The sequence below is a fragment of the Pan paniscus genome, chromosome 5 (genome assembly GCF_029289425.2).
Source record: "Pan paniscus chromosome 5, NHGRI_mPanPan1-v2.0_pri, whole genome shotgun sequence".
NCBI classification, from domain to species: domain Eukaryota; kingdom Metazoa; phylum Chordata; class Mammalia; order Primates; family Hominidae; genus Pan; species Pan paniscus.
Window position 1 is genome coordinate 128,929,608 of NC_073254.2, and position 20,932 is coordinate 128,950,539.

Here is a 20,932-nt window from a genome sequence, read left to right on the forward strand (position 1 = left end):
CTCTTCCCTTCTCTTCCCTTTCCTAGGAAGGAGCTGTCTATAGGCAACTCATGTTCTCCTCCAATTTTCCAGGGACAGCAGATCTGAAGATCTGAGAAGACTCAGAAACCTAAATATGTAATGCCTTGGGTTTTTTACTTGGAAATAAGAGGCTAAGGAGGCTGGGGATGGGGATAAAGTTATCACCGTGGTTGGAGGATGTGGCTGATAGCTGAGGCAGGCATGCTTTCTAATCCTGAGTCCTAGAATTAGATTTACCCACCCAGTCACAGACCATGTCTGTCCCTGGAGGAGCAGAACACCTTTGTTCTGATGGCAGCTCACTTCTAAAAGAGGAAGGGAAGAAAGGGACCAGGTAGGGGCTGGACTGGGAGTGTCTGATTCCTGTCCCAAGCTCACCAATCAGGAAGTGAGGGCGGTGGATGGTCAGGAGTGTTATGCTAAAAGACAGATCGGGGTGGAAATGAGGCTCCTACTGTGTCTGAGGAGAGCCATTTGCTCTCAATTAGTGCTCTGTCTGCTCAGCCTCCTCTCTTCACTGTAGATCTATTAGTTGTGGCAGTAAGGAAATGTCACTAGCTTTAGCATATAATTGTGAATAGTGGTTTCATTGCTTGGTAGTTCTTAATGCACTATCTTTTTCAGACTCCTTTTTCTTGTTTTGCTGCATTGCCATTCTAAATTGTTTGTATGATATTCAAAATTTCTCCTATATTGATACATACATAGCCACAACTAGAAGAATCAGCTACCTACTCATTTTAGTGAAGTAACTGACATAGAGGCAGTAAATGGAGAAACAACAATAAACAGAGCCAAATGTTAAATAGAGTCTCAAAGTAGGACATTGGGGGTTTAAGGAGGACAGAAGCGTTTCCTGCTAAGTCGGACACCCATGGTAGGGATGTGCCAAGTAGGCCTATGTAGCCAGGCACCGAGTGTTATCAAGGATTATTAATTAATATTACCTTCATATGCATATATCTTAATAAATTCCAAGAAAAGCTTAGACATGCATGTTACCAGTGATTTCACATGTCTAGCAGCATCTTGTCATTGGTTTCTTTTGTCTCAGCCAGAACTGTACAAATCATATATGAGACAATATGAAACTTCTTGGGTTACCACACAGGCTCTGGTTTTGGCATATATGTGGCCTCAATTGGGCACAAGTTCAAAGAAATGAATCTGCCTTTATTAATAGAGGGAGATGGCTTAGCTGAGGTTGGAAAATAGTGGCTTTAGTTGTAAATCATTTCACACTGTTTGTGGTCTCTGGCGGCTGCGTTTACTCTTTTACATCATCAGTGGGAAGTCAGCAGTTTTGCAGTTGGCAGTTAAGTTGAGACAAAGCTCGAGGGATTTCAGTTGTGGATATTCCAGATGATTGCAAAATGCTTTTAGAGACCAGTGCCAAATAGAGTAGGGAGGCAATAGACCAAGAAACTGAGGCTAGGGCACTAGCCTACCTGGGAGCTGATAGACTTCTGAGCTTCAGTGAGTCACAAGCTCCTCTGATCTGGGGCAGCTCTGATGGCAGGTTGCCTTCTAGAGCAGAATCTGGTGAGTTCCTCGAGGACAGAGTACTCTGATGGAGGAAGGGCACAGAGGGAAAAGAGAGGGCCGTCCACTCTGGACATGATCAGTGTGTGTGGAGGTTGCCCCACCTCGCACCCACCCACTGCAGTAGAGAACGCAGGAATGAGACCACAGCTGCTGGGCCTGTGTTGTGTCCTCAAGTCCAGTGATCCAAGTCAGGAGGGCCCCCCCCCCACCCTTTTTTTTTTTCTTGAGACAGAGTCTCACTGTGTCACTCAGGTTGGAGTGCAGTGGTGCGATCAAAGGTATGGCTCACTGCAGCCTCAGCCTCTGGGGTTCAGGCGATTCTCCTGCCTCAGCCATGAGAGTCGCTGGGATTACAGACCTGAGCCACTGGGCCCAGACCCATATTTTAAGACAAATATTTCCTGTGTTTGCTAAGGTTTCTCAATTAATTAATAGTTGAAAACACAATTTGAAATTGATAATTAAGTACCTATAGTCAACTTGAAAAAAACAGAAGCTAAAGCTTTTGAGTTCTCATTTTACTGTATTAAAATGTAGTTGTGCATTTATAAATGATCTAATTTCTTCTTAGTACATTTTTTCCCTTTAAAATGGGTCTCCCAATACTGACTACACAATCAAAACTTTGAGGCTTACATAATTCAATGTGAGCTGGGTAGCTTTGCCAAGTCTCCAGGTGTTTTCCCTGACTGAGGGTGGTACCTGTTATGATCAAGTAATTTGGGAAACATGGAAAGAAGCTTTCTCAGAAAAGTGAGCACCAGAAAGTTGTCAAGTGTAGCTCAGTCATTTTTCATTAGTAGATTGGTAACCAGAAGCAAAATGGAATGTTTCTTCCTGGGTATTTACCAAAACCTTAGGTCCCCTTTTGTCCTAAACATCACCTAACAATTGCTAATAAGCAAGGAAACTTACATTTGTATTAGTCCTCTTTGTGGATTATCAGTGTCGTTTTCTTCTCTTTTTTCTTCTTCCTATGGGCTGCCTTCAGGATTGCAAGTCCCACAGGATTGCAAGTTAAGAGATGGGGAAAAAGATAGGAATTAAAACTTGTGTTTTTCAGTGTGCTATTTCTTGGTGAAATGCTACTTAAGAGGTTGAGAGTTTCTCTACTAAGTCCTTTAGAGACTAAACAAGACTTTTTTTAAGTAAGGGATTTGAGGTGGTTTGAAAGATTATATACAATAAAAAAGAAAAATGTGTGTTTAAGTTTGTGCATTTATACATAATATAAATTAGAATAGAAAGTTAAGAAAGAAATGGATGCACACCTCCAAGCATAAAGCTTGGGCTTTGGTTAACTCCTGCTTTGGGGGAGGGCCCAGTGGGTGGGCTTTTCTTGGGGGTGGGAAATAAAGACCCTGCTGTAGAGCACAGAACTCATTGATAATTTTCACAGATTTATCTCTGTTCAACTGAGAGTTCTTGGTTTTTTTTTAAATTTTCACTTGTATATAATGAATTCAAAAGTAGGAGCAAAATTCAGTTAAATGGGTTGACTTGGAACTTGCCTTTACTGTGACCACATGATTTAGCTAGACTCTCCTCCCCACATCCTCTTTTTTTTTTTTTCTGCATTTTTTCCAGAAAAGGCCACTGGTCTGAGCATTCAGGGCCCCACCATCACCCCACAGTGAGATTGGTGGCTCTCAGAGGTTGGTGACAAATCTCTCAAGATATAGGGCCTTCAGAGCTGCATCTGCATGGTGGCCTTTTCCTGATCCTTCTCCCTCAGGGTTTTAGGCCCTGGTTCACCCAGGCCTCTGCTAAGCTCCCGCACTTTCTTGCCAGAGGTGACTTAAAGGGAAAAACCTCTCTTTTGTCGCTCCTGTCCCTTCTTTCTTTCTTCCCCCTCCTCCTTCCCCTCCTCCTTCCCCTTCTCATTCACTCTTCCAGCCCTCCAGTAGCTGAACATTTAAGAGCTTTTTATGAGCACATTTGTTGTCCTCTGAGTAGAAAGAGGAATAAGAAGTGGTTTGTACCCTAGAGGAGCTCACCATGGGAGAGAAGATGCCTGAAGACAAGTGACAATGCTTCTGTGTTGGGGGTTGTAGAGGCAGGAACAGGATGCTTTGGTAACACGGAAGAGGAAGCAGAGGAAGCGACTGATCAGCCTCGGAAAGGACTTCACAGAGAAGTTATCTTGAGCTGGGTTTTGAAAAATGAGCAGGAGGCCGGGCGCGGTGGATCATGTCTGTGATCCCAGCACTTTGGGAGGCCGAGGCGGGCGGATCACTTGAGGTCAGGAGTTCAAGACCAGCCTGGCCAACATGGCAAACTCTACTAAAAATACAAAAATTAGCAGGGTGTGGTGGTGCTTGCCTGTAATCCCAGCTACTCAGGAGGCTGAGGCAGGAGAATCACTTGAACCCAGGAGGCGGAGGTTGCAGTGAGCCGAGATCGAGACTCTGTCTCGAAAAAGAAAAAAGAAAAAAATGAGCAGGAGACGGCCCGGGGGAGAAGGGGTGGCAAAGTATAATAGAGGGCACTCTGGGCGGAGGAAGCCGCCTATTCAAAGGCATGGCGTCATGAAGGGTTGAGGACCTCATGTGGTGCAGAGTCTGAAAGATGGCCAGGGTGGTGCCGAGGCAAAGGAGATGAGTTTGGAGGGATAAACCACACTTCAGAGACTGAGGAGCCTTTAGGCTATGGGTGCTACTGGCTGGGCCGGAAGTCGCAGGAGGCCTTTGAGCAGGGAAGGCGGAGCTTTGAGATGCCCCCTCTGGCAGCAGTGAGCAGCTATGGGGGCAAACTGTGGAAGGAGCCCATCCAGGGGGCTGTAGAGTTTGGGTAAGAGATGAAGTGAGCTTAAACTGAACCAGTGACGCTGGTGATGGAGAGAAGGGGTGAACGTGTGACCAGTCAGGTGGGGAAAGGGGTGGGGCCCGGAAGTTTAGGAGCTTGGGAAGGAGCTGCTATCAGAAATGAGATAGGCTAGAGAACAAATACACAGAGGCTGGTCCCCTTCCAGAGAGTTCATTTTTCTTTCATCCGTTATTTTTTATTCTGTGATGGATGGGGGTTATAGAGGCAGGAACAGGATGCTTTGTTAACACGGAAGAGGAAGCGACTGATCGGCCTCTGAAAGGTCTTAAACATAGACAAGTTAGCCTGAGCTGGGTAACTACAGAGTCCATTTTTCTTTCATCCATTATTTTTTACTTCTCTGCTTTCAAAAAAAAATCTTAAAATCTGTCTACCTCAGAGGTATTGTCTGCTTAGCCCATGGTGTTCTGATATCCCAGTCTTTCCTTTGTAGATGTCCACCCCTTCATTCATTCCATTAATAAATGCCTATTGAGCGCCCACCATGTACCAGGCACTGGACTTGGAGCTGGATGTGCAATGGTGAAAAGGATGAACAAAGCTTCTAGTCTGGAGGAGTAGACAGATAGTAAAACATAATATTAAATAACCTAGCATTAAGTAGAGTTTATGGGGGCATATATGGTATGAGATGAAGCTTGACAGGTTGAGAAGGGACAGATCTGTTGAGCCTTGTAGACCATGGTCAGGGAACTGAATATTATCCTGGGAGCTATGGACAAAAAGCCAATATGGCTTGGAGTAGCAGAAAGCAGAAAGGCAGGATTCTGGGATGTCTCTGCTTGAGCAACTAGGTTGATGGTGTCATCTATTGAGCTATTGCTGTGTATTTTTCAAATGTATGGTATATGTTTCATGCATGTTATTTCTACCAGCACCACAAATGACAAATTTGGAAATATGTGAGGTATTGTATATTACTCAACTGTGTGTATCACGTGCAGTAAATGGGTAGGAATTTCAATCAAATGACATGTCACATATAAATGTGGGCTTTCTCTCCTGACTTGGGTTATTTATGAAAGTTATGTATGTGGGGCAGAAGAACCTTGAGCTGTCTAAACTTTTGCTAATGAGGTGAGAATAAGGCCTGAGAAGGAGAAAAAATTGAGATTGAAACAAGAAAATAAAAGCTCCTAAGGAAACTATGGTCCTTTCTGCTGGCAATGTCCCTTGCCAGAGGTTAGATGTGGGGAGCGTGAAGATGACTATGGATTGGGATGTCCCATCTTTGATGCCTTGGGGACCAGGGAAAAGGAACTGTTGGTGTGCAGTGACTGGAATGGGTATTTCATGGTTTCCCATGATGTCTGTCTGCATGGGAGTTACACAGGCATCTGTACTCTTCCGTCTCCATGGAAGAGAGTTTTGAGGCATCCTCTGAATTAATGTAAACCAGTAGTGCTCCGGTGCCTGGGCTGTCTCAGGAGAACAGGTGGAAACGGGGTCAGATGATGAGAATTTTCCATTTTATGACAGCAATGGAATTCCTAGAATGGTTCATTAGTCTTCACAAAAGATCTATTCCTGGCTGGGCGCAGTGGCTCACCCCTGTAATCCCAGCGCTTTGGGAGGCTGAGGTGCTTGGATCACTTGAGGCCAGGAGTTTGAGACCAGCCTGGCCAACATGGCGAAACCTTGTCTTTACTAAAAATACAAAAATTAGCCAGACATGGTGGCACGCACCTGTAATTCCAGCTACTTGGGAGGCTGAGGCACAACAATTGCTTGAATGGGGGAGGCAGAGGTTGCAGTGAGCCGAGATCCTGTCACTGAACTCCAGCCTGGATGACAAAGGGAGACTCTGTCTCCAAAAAAAAAAAGCCCATTCCTTAGCTTAGAAGAAGACTACATTGTGACATTGTTTAGATCTATGGAGTTAAGTGGAATACTGAAGTAGTTTGTTTCACCTCCAATGTTTGGGATACTGAAACTTTCAGGGAAGAATTTACAGAATCATTGTATAATTGAATTGATTGCAAAAGACATGTACACATTTATTTGAAGCTTTTTTTTTTTTTACATTTTCTGTGTTTTTAGGGTAGTCAGTTATATTTTAATGTATCTTTTTGTTGCTGTTGTTATAAGGAAAAACTAATCATGTCATCTTAAAAATTGTTTTTAAAAGTTTATATACTATGGCTGTAAGGATGCTTTATGTTTACATGATGCTTTACAGTATTAGATAAGTAATAAAAACAGTGCTACATGTTTCCATTTGCTATACACAATCCCCCGAGAGGTGAGCAGTGCTTGTCACCCGCTTTTCACAGATGAGGAAATGGGGAAGTGGAGGAAGGAGTGGCTGCCCCTGGGCACTTCACTAGGAAGAGATGTGGGACTTGAATCCCTGTCATTTGACTCTAAAGTGATGGCAGCGATGCCATTCACACATCTTATCTCATAGAATCCTCACAACTACTAGGGAAGTAACATCACCTCTACTTTATTGAATGAGAAAAATGAGCTCTGGGAGGTTAAATAACTAACCCAGGCTGATGGGTGGTGAGGCTGAACTGGCTCTTAACCAGTAGCTTTCCTGTAGTGTCCCACAAGGAAGGAGCACACTGCATATTAAAAGTATTAGATAACAACAATAGTTTTATGATTTACTAAACTCTTCTCTTCTTGACTCTTTGACGAAGGTAAAGTAGATAGCTTTCCTGAATTTTTTTTTTAATAAAATAAGACAAATTTGTGAGATCTTAATACTTGTCTCTTGGGAGAGAATGAGACTAAAGATCTTAAATATTCCTTGGCCACATCATTCATTATCTGATGCTATTTATAAAAGCATAGAACAATCAGACAAGAATACCTATAAAATTAAAAAAAAAAAGAAAGAAAAACATAGAACAAGAAGTTTCTAATCTGCAGAACTGATGTGGTTATCACAGGGCCAGCTGAAGATCTTAGGAGTGTTAGCAAACCTAGATGATGATTTGTTTAACCCTGGGTTTGGGGTATACCAATTGCTTACTAAGATTAATATTTCATTCTTTACCTTTCAACCAAATTAGGCTTTCTTTGTTTTCATTTGTTGCTACTTGTGCCTAGGCTCACATTCCCTGGTGGGAGATGCATAGCGGGAGCTTTGCTTAGCTACTGATATAAGGAAATTTATGAAATGAATTGTACTGTGCTGTTTCGTGTGGTTATATTTTTTCAGTTTTAAAAAAATGGCACAAGCATGCTTTTATCCTAGGTGACTGCTACATTGAGAAACTTGGTTGATTCATCATTAGTAAGAAGTAAGTTCCTAAACATCAGTGCCCTTCCCCAGCTCTGCACGGCAATGGAACAGTACAAGGGTGACAAGGACGTCTGTACCAATATTGCCAGAATATTCAGGTAGGTAGACTAAGATGTGAAGTACCCTTACAAAAATGCTAATGCTTAGATTTGGAGTTATCTTTAATATTTGCTTGTGTGACTGGCAAGGAATCCTTTTCCTTCTTTTTACTTCGCCTACCAGAAAGGGTAAATCTAATGGCCCAAGTTAAAAATGAACAATTCAAACAAATGACCCCATTGTCTATATGATTCTATCGTGATTCTAAACTCATTGGTTGTTAAGTCATTTTAGTTATTTGGTGAGTTGTGAGCTACGTGTGTGTGTTTAATCTTCCTCTCAGCTTATTTGAGATAAAAAACTGTATACAAAACACAGCAAACCTTCCAGTTTGCTAGGAAATAAACAAGAGTTTTAACTCAAAAAAGGGGATCAATGCTTAGAAAGTCTGATGTGACTTTGTAATAGAAGGTTATTCTATTTCAGCTATTTGAACTTTGGCTCAAGCTTTCACTAGTCAAGTCTACACTTACTTTATTTCTTCCAGAAATAATGATCATTTGAATCCAGGTTGCCTCCAAGCAAGATGTTGTTAAATTTCAGAACTGTCTTTGAATTATGCATTTCTGTTTCTTCCCGCGCTGCTCTTTGTCAGTATTTTTACATAACGATTCTTCTCGGGAGCCTGGGGCTTTTCTTGAACTATAATGTTGTAGTTGTAAAGAAATGCAAAATTTCCTGAAGACTGAATTGGTACTTGACCCCAGGACCCCTGTATGAGGATGTGAGTCCAAATCTGATTTTTTTTTAAATGAATGTCAACTTGTATTATAGATTAAATGGTACACAGGTTTGTTATGTGGGTAAATTGTATGACGTGGAGGCTTGGGGTCTCGACAATCATGTTACCCAGGCAGTAAGCATAGTACCCAACAGGTGGTTCTTCAGCCCCAGCCCCCTCCTTCCCTCCAGATCTGATCTTTTTATACTGCACTTCCCTGAGCTTTGTTCTGGATACCTAATTACTACCTATCTAATGCATTGTAGAATCATAAGGAATTTATTTTTGTTTATAGTGTCATGTAGGGGTCCAACTTCATATTTTTCCCATGTGGATAGTTGATTGTTCCAGCACCTTTTACTGACTATGCCGTCCTTTCTCACTGATTTTGTCAATCAGACAGAAGATTCCATATAATTTCAGGTTTGTTTCTGGGCATTCTGTTTGGTTTATCTTCAGACCTGTACCACACTGTACTTACTATTACAGATTTAATTTGAGTTTTGCTATAAGATGAATCCTTCACTTTTTGTTGTTGAGATGGGGTCTCGCTCTGTCACCCAGGCTGGAGTGCAGTGGGCACAAACATGGCTTACTACAGCCTCGACTGCCCAGGCTTAAACGATCCTCCCACCTCAGCCTCCCTAGCAGCTGGGACCACAGGTGCACGCCAACATGCTCAGCTAATTTTATCATTATTATTTGTGGAAACGAAGTCTTGCTATATTGCCCCGGCTGGTCTCAAACTCTTGGGCTCAAGTGATCCTCCTGCCTCAGCTTCCCAAAGTGCTGCGATTAGAGGTGTGAGCCACCCTGCCTGGCCTTCAAATCTCTCCCTTTTTTTCTCCTTTAAGATCCAAACTCTTGGTCAGGCACAGTGGCTCACACCTGTAATCCCAGAACTTTGGGAGGCCAAGGTGGGTGGATCACTTAAGCCCAAGAATCTGAGATCAGCCTGGGCAACATGGCGAAATCCCATCTCTAGTGCTGCCCCCCACCCCCAACCCCTGCCAAAAAATTAGCCAGGCATGGTGGTATGTGACTGTAGTCCCAGCTACTTGAGAGGCTGAGGTGGAAAGATTGCTTGAGTCTGGAAGGTGGAGGTTGCAGTAAGCCAAGATAGTGCCACTTGCACTCCAGCCTGGGCAACAGAGCAAGACCCTATCTAAAAAAAAAAAAAGAATCCAAACTCTTCTTGTTCTTTTCCCTTCCTTATGAACTTATTAATCTTGCATTGTTAGCTCTTTAAAAATATTTACTTATTTATTTATGTATTTTAGCTGTCTCCTACAGGAAGGATATCCAAGAATCTTGATGAACATTAGGACTAGAAGTTTGTCTATAGATGCTCTTGAATTTTCTATGCATATTATCTGCATATAATTTTTTTTTTCAATTATTGTAATTCTTTCCCCTGTCCTCATCTCTTCTTTATTGCATTGTTTAGGAGTTCAATACAAAATTGTGAGTGTTGAGCCTGTTGTCTTTCTTCTGACTTTAAAGGAAATATTTTCATGGTTTCACTAGTTGAAAATAATATTTGTTGTAGGTTTTCCTAACTACCCTTTAGAAGATTAATGATTTTTTTTCTCATTAGTGGGTATTAAGTTTTGTCAAATGCTTGCCCTGAATCTTTTTTTTTTTTTTTTTTTGAGATGGAGTCTTACTCTGTCGCCCAGGCTGGAGTGCAGTGGGGTGATCTCGGCTCACGCAAGCTTCGCCTCCCAGGTTCATGCCATTCTCCTGCCTCAGCCTCCCAAGTAGCTGGGACTACAGGCGCCCACACCACGCCCAGCTAATTTTTTGTATTTTTAGTAGAGACGGGGTTTCACTGTGTTAGCCAGGATGGTCTCGATATCCTGACCTCGTGATCCGCCTGCCTTGGCCTCCCAAAGTGCTGGGATTACAGGCGTGAGCCACCGCACCCGGCCCCACCCCCCTTTTTTTTTTTTTAACTTTTATTTTAGGTTCAGAGGTACATGTGCAGGTTTGTTACATAGGTAAACTCATATCACGGGAGTTTGTTGTACAGATTATTTAATCACCCAGGAATTAAGCCCAGTATCCAATAGTCAAAAGAGTTATCTTTTCTGCTCCCCTCCCTCCTCCCACCCTCCACCCTCAAGTAGACCCCAACATCTGTTGTTTTCTTCTTTGTGTTTATAAGTTCTCATCATTTAGCTCCCACTTATAAGTGAGAACATGTGGTATTTGGTTTTCTTTTCCTGCACTGGTTTGCTGAGCTAATGGCCTCCAGGTCCATCCATGTTCACGCATAAGACTTGATCTCATTCTTTTTTATAGCTGCATAGTATTCCATGGTGTGTAGGTACCACATTTTCTTTATCCAATCTGTCAATGATGGGCACTTAGGTTGATTCCATGTCTTTGCTATTGTGAGTAGTGCTGCAATGAACATTAGTGTGCATGTATCTTTATTGTAGAATGATTTATTTTCCTCTGGGTATATACCCAGTAATAGGATTGCTGGGTTAAATGGTAGTTCTGCTTTTAGCTCATTGTGGAATCACTATACTGCTTTACACAATGATTGAACTAATTTATACTCCTACCAACAGTGTATGAGTGTTCTCTTTTTTCTGCAACCTTGCCAGCATCTGTTATTTTTTGACTTTTTAATAATAGCCATTCTGACTGGTGTGAGATGGTATCTCATTGTGGTTTTGATTTGTATTTCTCTAATGTATTTGTATTTCTCTATGATACTGAGCTTTTTTTCCATATGCTTATTGGCCACATGTGTGTCTTCTTTTGAAAAGTGTTTGTTCATGTTCTTTGCCCACTTTTTTTTTTTTTGAGATGGAGTTTTGTTCTTGTTGCCAAGGCTGGAGTGCAATGGCATGATCTCGGCTCACCATAACCTCTGCCTCCCAGGTTCAAGCAATTATCCTGCCTCAGCCTCCCAAGTAGCTGGGATTACAGGCATGCACCACCACACCCAGCTAATTCTTTGTATTTTTAGTAGAGACGGGGTTTCTCCATGTTGGTCAGGCTGGTCTTGAACTCCCGACCTCAGGTGATCCGCCCGCCTCGGCTTCCCAAAGTGCTGGGATTATAGGCGTGAGCCACCGCACCTGGCCCTTTGCCCACTTTTTGGTGGGGTTGTTTTTCTCTTGTAAATTTGTTTAAGTTCCTTATATGTCCTGGATATTAAACCTTTGACAGATGCATAGTTTGCAAATATTTTCTCCAATTCTATAGGTTGTCTGTTTACTCTGTTGATAGTTTCTTTTGCTGTGTAGAGCTCTTAAATTTAATTAGATCCCATTTGTCAATTTTTGCTTTTGTTGCATTTGCTTTTAGTGTCTTTGTCATGAAATCTTTGCCCGTTCCTATGTCCAGGATAGTATTGCCTAGGTTACCTTCCAGGGTCTTCATAGTTTTGGGTTTTACATTTAGTCTTTAATCCATCATCCATCTTGAGTTGATTTTTGTATATAGTGAAAGGAAGGGGTCCAGCTTCAGTCTTCTGCATATGGCTAGCCTGTTACCCCGTGATTATTTATTAAACAGTGAGTCTTTTCTCCATGGCTTTTTTTTTTTTTTTTTTTTTTTTTTTTTGTTGAGACGGAGTCTTGCTCTGTCGCCCAGGCTGGAGGGCAGTGGCACGGTCTCGGCTCACTGCAAGCTCCGCCTCCCGGGTTCACACCATTCTCCTGCCTCAGCCTCCCGAGTAGCTGGGACTACAGGTGCCCACCACCACGCCCGGCTAATTTTTTGTATTTTTAGTAGAGATGGGTTTTCACTGTCTTAGCCAGGATGGTCTCGATCTCCTGACCTCGTGATCTGCCCGCCTCGGCCTCCCAAAGTGCTGGGATTACAGGCATGAGCCACTGCGCCCGGCCTCCATTGCTTGTTTTTGTCAGCTTTGTTGAAGATCATGTGGTTGTAGGTATGCAGCCTTATTTCTGGGCTCTCTGTTCTGTTCCCTTGGTCCATGTGCCTGTTTTTGTACCAGTACCATGCTGTTTTGGTTACCATAGCCCTGTAGTAAAGTTTGAATTAGGCAATGTGATGCCTTTAGCTTTGTTCTTTTTGCATAGGATTCCTTGGCTATTTGAGCTCATTTTCAGTTCCATGTTAAATTTTAAAATAGTTTTTTTTTTCTAGTTCTGTGAAGAATGTCATTGGTAGTTTGATAGGAATAGGATTGAATCTGTAAATTGCTTTGGTCAGTATGGCCATTTTAATGGTACAAATTCTTCCTATCCATAAGCATGGGCTGTTTTCCCATTTGTTTGTGTCTTCTCTGATTTCTTTGAGTAGTGTTTTGTAATTCTCATTGTAGAGATCTTTCACCTCCCTGGTTAGCTGTATTCTCAGGTATCTTATTCTTTTTGTGGCGATTGTGAATGGAATGGCCTTTCTGATTTGGCTCTCTGCTTGGCTGTTGTTGGTGTATAGGAATGCTAGTGATTTTTGTACATTGATTTTGTATCCTGAAACTGCTGAAGTTGTTTCTCAGCTGAAGGAGGTTTTGGGCTGAGACTGTGGGGTTTTCTAGATGTAGAATCATCTGTGAGTGTTGGGCCTGTTGTCTTTCTTCTGACTCTAAAGGAAATATTTTCATGGTTACACCAGCTGAAAATAATATTTGTTGTAGGTTTTCATAAGTACCCTTCTGCAAACAGAGATAGTTTGACTTCCTCCCTTTCTGTTTGGATGTCCTTTATTTCATCCTCTTGATTGATTGCTCTGGCTAGGACTTCCAATACTATGCTGCATAGGAATGGTGAGATAGGGCATCCTTGTCTTGTGCTGGTTTTCATGGGGAATGCTCCCAGCTTTTGCCCATTTAGTATGATATTGGCTGTGAATTTGTCTTAGATGGCACTTATTATTTTGAGGTCTGTTCCTTCAATACCTAGTTTTTTGTTTTGTTTTGATTTGTTTTTTGAGATGGAGTCTCGCTTTGTCGCCCAGGCTAGAGTGCAGTGGCGTGATCTTGGCTCACTACAACCTCTGCCTCCCAGGTTCAAGCGATTCTCCTGCCTCAGCCTCCAGAGTAGCTGGGATTACAGGCATGTGCCACCACACCCAGCTAATTTTTGTATTTTTAGTAGAGATGGAGTTTTACCATGTTGTCCAGGCAGGTCTCAAACTCCTGACCTCAGGTGATCCACCCGTCTCAGCCTCCCAAAGTGCTGGATTACAGGCGTGAGCCACCTCGCCTGGCATCAGTACCTAGTTTATTGAGAGTTTTTACCATGAAGGAGTGTTGAATTTTACTGAAAGCCTTTTCTGTGTCTATTGAGATAATCTTGTGGTTTTTGTCTTCAGTTGTGTGTATGTGATAAATCATATTTACCTGAATTGCTTTTGATTATGCATTTTCTTTTTTAAATCTGTTAATATAGTAAATTACACTAATAAAGTTTCTCAAGTTAAGCCATTATATATTGCTGGGTTTGGTTAACTAATATTTTGTTCAGGATTTGTCATTGGTGGTCATGAGTTACATTGACCTATATTTTTCTCTTCTCATATTGTCCTTGTCTGGGTTTAGTGTAAGTTTATACCAGCCTCATAAAATGGGTTGGGAGGTAATCCAATTTTTTCTCTTTCCTAGAAGAATTTGTAAAAAGCTGATCGGCTTCTTGAAAAGTTTTAAAAACTTGCTCAAAATGCTATTTTTATCCAGGGTATATATGTGTGTATGTGTGTGTGAATATTGTTGACTACTGATTCAACTTCTTCCCATATGGTTATATGTTTCTCATTTCTACTTGGTTCAGTTTCAGAAAGTTATGTTTTTGTAGGAATTTGATAATTTTATCTAAGTTTTCAAACAATATAAAAGTTGCTCCAACTATTCTCTTATTATTATTCTAATCTCTGTTTTATCTCTAATTATGTCCCCTTTTATTTATTTTTCCTATTTAACAGATATTTGTATAGCACTTACAACATGCTAGGCAATATTCAGAATACTTTCCAAATACGAATTCCTTTCATCCTCATAACAACTTTTTAAGATATGTATTATTATTGTCATTATCATTTTACATATGAGGAAACTGAGACATAGAGAAGTTTAGTTATTTTCCCGAGATCACACAACTAGTATGTCATAGAGCTGCAGTTGAAACCGTATTCTGGCTCTAGAATTCATACTTTGAACCACTGTGTTACCTTGCCTCTTCATTGTTAATATTGACTTTCTTTCCTAATTTTGATTGTTCGTGCTATTTCTCTTTTTCTTAGTCTTGCAAAATCTTTCCTATTTTATTAGCTTTTACCAAGAACAAATATATTATTGATCCACTTTATTGTATGTTTGCTTCCTGTCTTATTTCTTCTGCTCTTATCCTTATTAATCCTTTTCTTCAACTCTCTGTGAATATATCATATTTTTCTTCTATTTTAGTAGAAAACATGACTCCTTTCTTTTCAGCCTCCTTAAACCTATAAATTTTCCTCTAAATACTAATTAGAGGAAATGAGTATTTATAAGTTTTTTTGTTTTTTGTTTTTTTGAGACAAGGTCTCACTCTGTCACCCAGGCTGGAGTGCAGTGTTGTGATCTTGGCTCACTGCAACCTTCGCCTCCCAGGTTCAAGCGATTCTCCTGCTTCAACCTGCAGAGTAGCTGAGACTACAAGCATGCACCACCACACCCAGCTAATTTTTGTATTTTTTAGTAGAGACGGGGTTTCGCCATGTTAGCCAGGCTGGTCTTGAACTCCTGGCCTCAAGTGATCCTCCTGCCTCGGCCTCCCAAAGTGCTGGGGTTACAGGCGTGAGCCACTGTGCCTGGCCCATCCTACAAGTTTTGATTTGTAATATTTTTTATTACTCGTATTTAAGTATTTCTTTTGTAATTTTCATGTTTCTTTGACCTATAAGTTAGGTGTTCTTACATTTCCAAAAAAAAGTGTTTTTTTAATTTATTTTTTAAATGATCTCTAATTTAATTGCACTTTGACCAGAGAATGTGGTCTTTGAGATACCAGTTCTCTGAAAATTTACTGAGATTTATTTATGGCCTGGTATGTGGTCAAGTTTTTAACATATTAATGATGTTTTACCTATTGATTCATCAATTAGGAAGAAATATATGAACATCTCCTGATTTGTTGTGGGTTTGTCAATATTGCCTTACGGGTTTTGTTTGCTTGCTTGCTTGCTTGCTTGCTTTAGAAATTTTGAAGCTGTTTTCAAGGCTTTCTGCCTTAAGGTTGGTTTATTTTGCCTAATATTAGTATAGCACTACCAATCTACTATATTAAAGCAGGTTTTTGTTCGTTTGTTTTGAATGTATAGGTTTTTTGTTTGTTTGTTTTGAGGCAGAGTCTCGCCCCATTGCCCAGTCTGGAGTGCAGTGGTTCAATCTTGGCTCACTGCAACCTCTGCCTCCTGAGTTCAAGCAGTTCTCCTGCCTGGGCCTCCAGAGTAGCTGGGATTACAGGCACATGCCACCATACCCAGCTAATTTTTGTATTTTTGTAGAGATGGCGTTTCACTATGTTGGCCAGGCTGGTCTGGAGCTCCTGACCTCAAGTGACCCACCTGCCTTGGCCTCCCAAAGTGCTGGGATTACAGGCGTGAGGCACCACGCCTGGCCTATTAAAGCAGTTTTACATTTGCTTCTGATGTGGTCTCAGGGGACTCACTGGTATCCAACCAGATTTCATATAAATTTCATGTAAGTTTGTGTTTTCTGAATTACGTGGATAGTGTACACCTACATGTAAGTTACCTTTTAAATTTTTCCGGATCCATCTCACTAGAGTGTAGAGCAGGAAGCCTCCTTGCAGCTTCTCTGAACTGATGTGTAGAGTATTTTTAGACTCCTTTTCTTGAACTGGGCAATGTTTTGAAGGTCTGCATTTAAAGTGATACTATGTGTACTTGAATTTTATAGAAAAACAAAGTTTACCTTTATTTTCCCATTTGGCATTTCTGCAGCAAACTTACTTCTTACCGTGACTGCTGCACAGCTTTGGCCAGCTATTCCAGATGTTATGCCTTATTTCTGAATCTAATTAACAAATACCAGAAGAAGCAGGTCAGTTCTTCATTCATTTAATTTTTCAATGAGTCTTTACACTAATGTGTTTGTGTAAGCCCATGTTAAATGTCTTTATGTTTTGAGTATATAGGTTTCTATAAGAAACTTCCATTAAATGTATAATGGGCTGCCCTGGGAAGCAGTAAGTTACCTATAGGAGTTGAAGGAGTTATATGAGTCAGAAATGAAATGTTGATGTTCTAGGAAGTTTCCTGGTGTAGGAAGGAAGGTGGTAGATTATAACAATATTTTTCCTCCCAGTGATCCGTAGAAAACCTACCTGGGAGTCACCTTGGGGTGGGGGTGGGGGTATAACCCCACCCCAAGGGTTATTTCCGTAATGGTTATTTCTTCCAGGTTTCATTCCAGGCTACTGAGTCAGATGGGTAGGGTAGGACCTACCTAGCCATCTGCATTTTAACAAGAACCACAGGGACTTCTGATGCAAATTAAGGTTTGCAGTTCCCCTGCACTGGATAGTCCCTGAAGATTCTTCTAGCCCTTAAGTTCTCTAATTCTTTGACCCCATTGTTATATTTAAAAGGTAACATTTCCAGGTAAAGTGTTTAAATGAAATAATTTAGTTTTAATGAATCAAGGCAAAAAATGTATATAGTTGTTTAAAAAAGGAAGAACTTACAAACGATTTCTCATTAATCAAATCATAATATTTCATACAGACATTATTTTTATTTTTTTATTTTTTGAGACGAGTCTCACTCTGTCACCCAGGCTGGAGTGCAGTGGCGATATCTTGGCTCACTGCAAGCTCCACCTCCTGGGTTCACGCCATTCTGCCCCCTCAGCCTCCCGAGTAGCTGGGACTACAGGCGTGCCACCACACCTGGCTAATTTTGTTTTTGTACTTTTAGTAGAGACGAGGTTTCACCGTGTTAGCCAGGATGGTCTTGATCTCCTGACCTCATGATCCGCCCACCTTGGCCTCCCTCCCAAAGTGTTGGGATTATAGGCGTGAGCCACTGCACCCGGCCACAGGCATTAATTTTTATTATAAGTTTTTAAATATTCGTTAAAGCAAAGTCTACTTTTATTCACTTTCATAAGTTATTAAAGTGACATCAACTTAGTGAGATATTTTGTCCATGAATACAATAAGTATTCATTTTAAATGTGGTAAATTTTCAACATCCTATAGTAAGTTTTACGAGTTTATGGACCAAATAATTTATGTATATACTAACAATATTTTAATCTGAAGCTTTGTGTTTGTTTTGTTAACCATATTAAGACCACCCCAAAACATAATCTCTGTTTGTTACTGACTAGCATTGAACTTATTTTTACCCAGCCAAAGACTTCTGCTGAGAATTATTAAATTTGTCAGATTTTACCCCAGCTTTAGCCTCCCAAGTAGGGATTACAGGCATGTGCCACCACACCTCGCTAATTTTTCTTTTTTTTGGTAGAGACAGGGTTTTGCCATGTGCTGGGATTACAGGTATGAGCCACTGTGCCTGGCCCAAAAGAATTCTTTTACATGTTATACTCAAAAGAGATCTATTTATATATTTTATTTTATAATTTAATGTTATGAATTTTAATTATAATCTTATTTTCCCATTACTACCTTTTTTTTTTTTTTGCTTTGGTGCTTTGATCTTGGGTGATTTAGGTGTCTTTAATTAGAGAAGATTTACTTGCCTTGCCATTAGAATTTTCAAATACGGACAAAAGAAAATACTTCTGTTTAACAGTTTGATTTCAAGTTATGTTATAATCTATAATTTTTTTAAGGAAGAAAATTCATTAATTGAGTACTCACAAATAGTGCTATTGTTTTCTAGCATTACTAATAGATACTTTTGTTTCTCTGATTGGAGCTTAGATGATGGCCATATGGAATAAACCAACAAAAATCCTGGTACCTCACCAATATGAGAGACTAGAGATATCAGTATGGCTAAGAGTATGCTTTTTCTAGTTTGAGTAGCTAAATGTCCTAAAGTTTTTTTTGTTTTTTAAAATAAAGATGAGGTCTCACTATGTTGCCCAGGCTGGCCTGGAGCTCTTGGGCTCAAGCAATCCTACCACTTCAGCCTCCCAAAGTGCTGGGATTACAGATGTGAGCCACTGTGCCCAGCCTAAAAATCCTAAAGTTTAAATTGGCATAAAATTTTACTATACTTTTCACTAAACTAATTTTCACATTAGACCAATGGTTATCTGAAAAGCAAAACTCATGTTTAAGAAACCACATTTTTCTCTGTTGATGTATATTACAATTTTATGTTCCTATTGATGTGGTTTGGATTTCTGTCCCAGCCTAAATCTCCTGTTGAATTGTAATCCCCTGGATTGGAGGTGGGGCCTGGTGGGAGGTGATTGGATCATGGGCGGAGTTCTCATGGCTGGGTTAGCACCATCCCCCTGGTGCTGTTCTCGTGATAGTGAGTGAGTTTTCTTGAGATCTACTTGTTTAAAAGTGTGTAGCACCTCCCCCTGCTCTCTCTCTTCTTCCTGCTCCGGCATGTAAGATGTGCCTGTTTCTCTTTCATCTTCTGCCATGATTGAAAGTTTCCTGAGGCCTCCCCAGAAGCTGAGCAGATGCGAGCAGCATGCTTCCTGTACAGCCTATGGAACCATGAGCCAATTCAATCTCTTTTCTTGATAAATTATCTAATCTCAAGTATTTATTTGTAGCAATGCGAGAACAGACTAAAATACCTATTAAAATTATTTTAATTTCCAAAGAGGAATAGACAGCACCTTGTAAACCATGTACAGTAACATGCTTATTCAGAACCATCAAAGAAATGCATGTTATCACTTTCATCACTAAACTTACTCATTGTGGCAAAAATCATATTCAAACATATTGCATGTTTCTCTTCCTTCTTAGAAGATATTAAAACTAACTTAACCTCTTGATACCAAAGGTCATTATTATAAGCATTAATTATTGCTCTAGAGACTGTCCCACATGTGAAGCCTGAGTCTGTTGATGAGGTTCTTTAAATGTCTGCATCTTCTTTGTAGATTTTCTCTCTCTTCTTTTTCTATTGGTTGCTATCTCCACCTTTGGTAGTCTTTACCTGCTTTTTTGCAATTATTTGTTTGCAATTAGCAAGGGAACCTCATAACCAAGCTTATTAAAATTAGCCTGTAGTCCCAGCTACTCAAGAGGCTGAGGCAGGAGAATCGCTTGAACCTGGGAGGCAGAGGCTGCAGTGAGCCGAGATCGTGCCGCTGCACTCCAGCCTGGGTGACAGAGGAAGACTCTATCTCGGAAATCAAGGACATGGACACACATGGAGTGAGGTTAACTGCGGAGGTTTAATAGGCAAAAGAGAGAGGAGAACAGCTCTCTCTCCTGCGCGTGAGAGAGGCACCCAAGTGGAACTTCTGGCCCATGCACAGGTATTTATAGACAGGCTTGAGGAGGCAATGTCTGATCTACAGAGGGCCCAAAGATTGGTTGGACCAGGTGTGATGTTTACATAGCACGCAGGGAAGGTGGCCACCCCAACCTAATCTTCTTATTATACAAATGGTGTTTTTGCTTGGCCAGCACCATGTTACCTGCTCTTTACTGTACATGTGGCTAGCAAAGAGAAGGGAAGATGGAGCTGCCATAGTGGACATGCCTAGTCCCAGGTATTCTTTTTCCTATTGGCACAGCTGGCAGCATTCACCCGTGGAAGCTTCTAGCTTGCCTTTCTATGTCTGCAGCTTGATTTTACAGGCTGCTCTTTATTAGAAAAGAAATTATTTGGGGGCTGCTTTTCATTAAAAGGAAAACCTTACCGAGGACCTCCTTACCCTCACTATCTGCCTAAATAATTTCTTTTTAACTCCAGTATCAACACATAAGCCAGGCGTGGTGGTGCAAGCCTCTAGTGAAACTAGTTGTCCAGCTTGGCAACAAGGTGAAATCCTATCTCAGAGAGAGAGAGAAGACTGGCAACATAGACCTCATCTCTATAAACAAAAAATTAGCCGTGCGTGGTGGCACATGTCTGTAGTCCCAGCTACTTAGAAGGCTAAGGCGGGAGGATTGCTTGAGCCCAGGCTGTAGTGAGCCATTGATCACTAGCTAGCTAGCTAGACAGACAGACAGACAGACAGACAGACAGATATTTTAGACTAAAAACTTTAAAATAAAATTGAATATGAACAGACTTAATGAGAAGAGCCTAAGGGGCTCTGATGAAATTTCTCTTTGACTTCTCCTCTTCAAAGCCAATTCCATATTTCTAGTTGTAGCTCTCTTGTCTGCTCCCCTGTGAGGCCTCCCAGGCAAGACCAGTCAATTTCTCCCTCATCAGTGCAACATTTTTAAGACTTTAACGTAGCTGATACCCCCAGCTAGTACACTCAGAGCTAAGAACCCAAGCAGTATGCCTATGGCCTTAACCACTTCACTATTATTAAGAAAAACTATACAAATCTTAGAGATAAGGTATGGAATAGGTGG

General features: G+C 41.0%; 1 protein-coding gene across 12 annotated transcripts in view; it reads left to right on the top strand.

The window, feature by feature from the left end:
• The window catches only part of ARMC2 (armadillo repeat containing 2), a 126,314-nt gene that overhangs the window by 73,066 nt on the left and 32,316 nt on the right, over nt 1-20,932 (top strand). For 9 of the 12 annotated variants that reach the window (XM_003805526.6, XM_055114005.2, XM_055114008.2 and 6 more), the window contains 2 exons: nt 7,598-7,743; nt 16,395-16,494. The exons of the other annotated variants lie outside the window; for them this stretch is intronic. In XM_003805526.6, the coding sequence (XP_003805574.3) occupies nt 7,598-7,743; nt 16,395-16,494 (246 nt within the window). The remainder of the gene's footprint in view (nt 1-7,597; nt 7,744-16,394; nt 16,495-20,932) is intronic. 12 annotated transcript variants of the gene reach the window in all.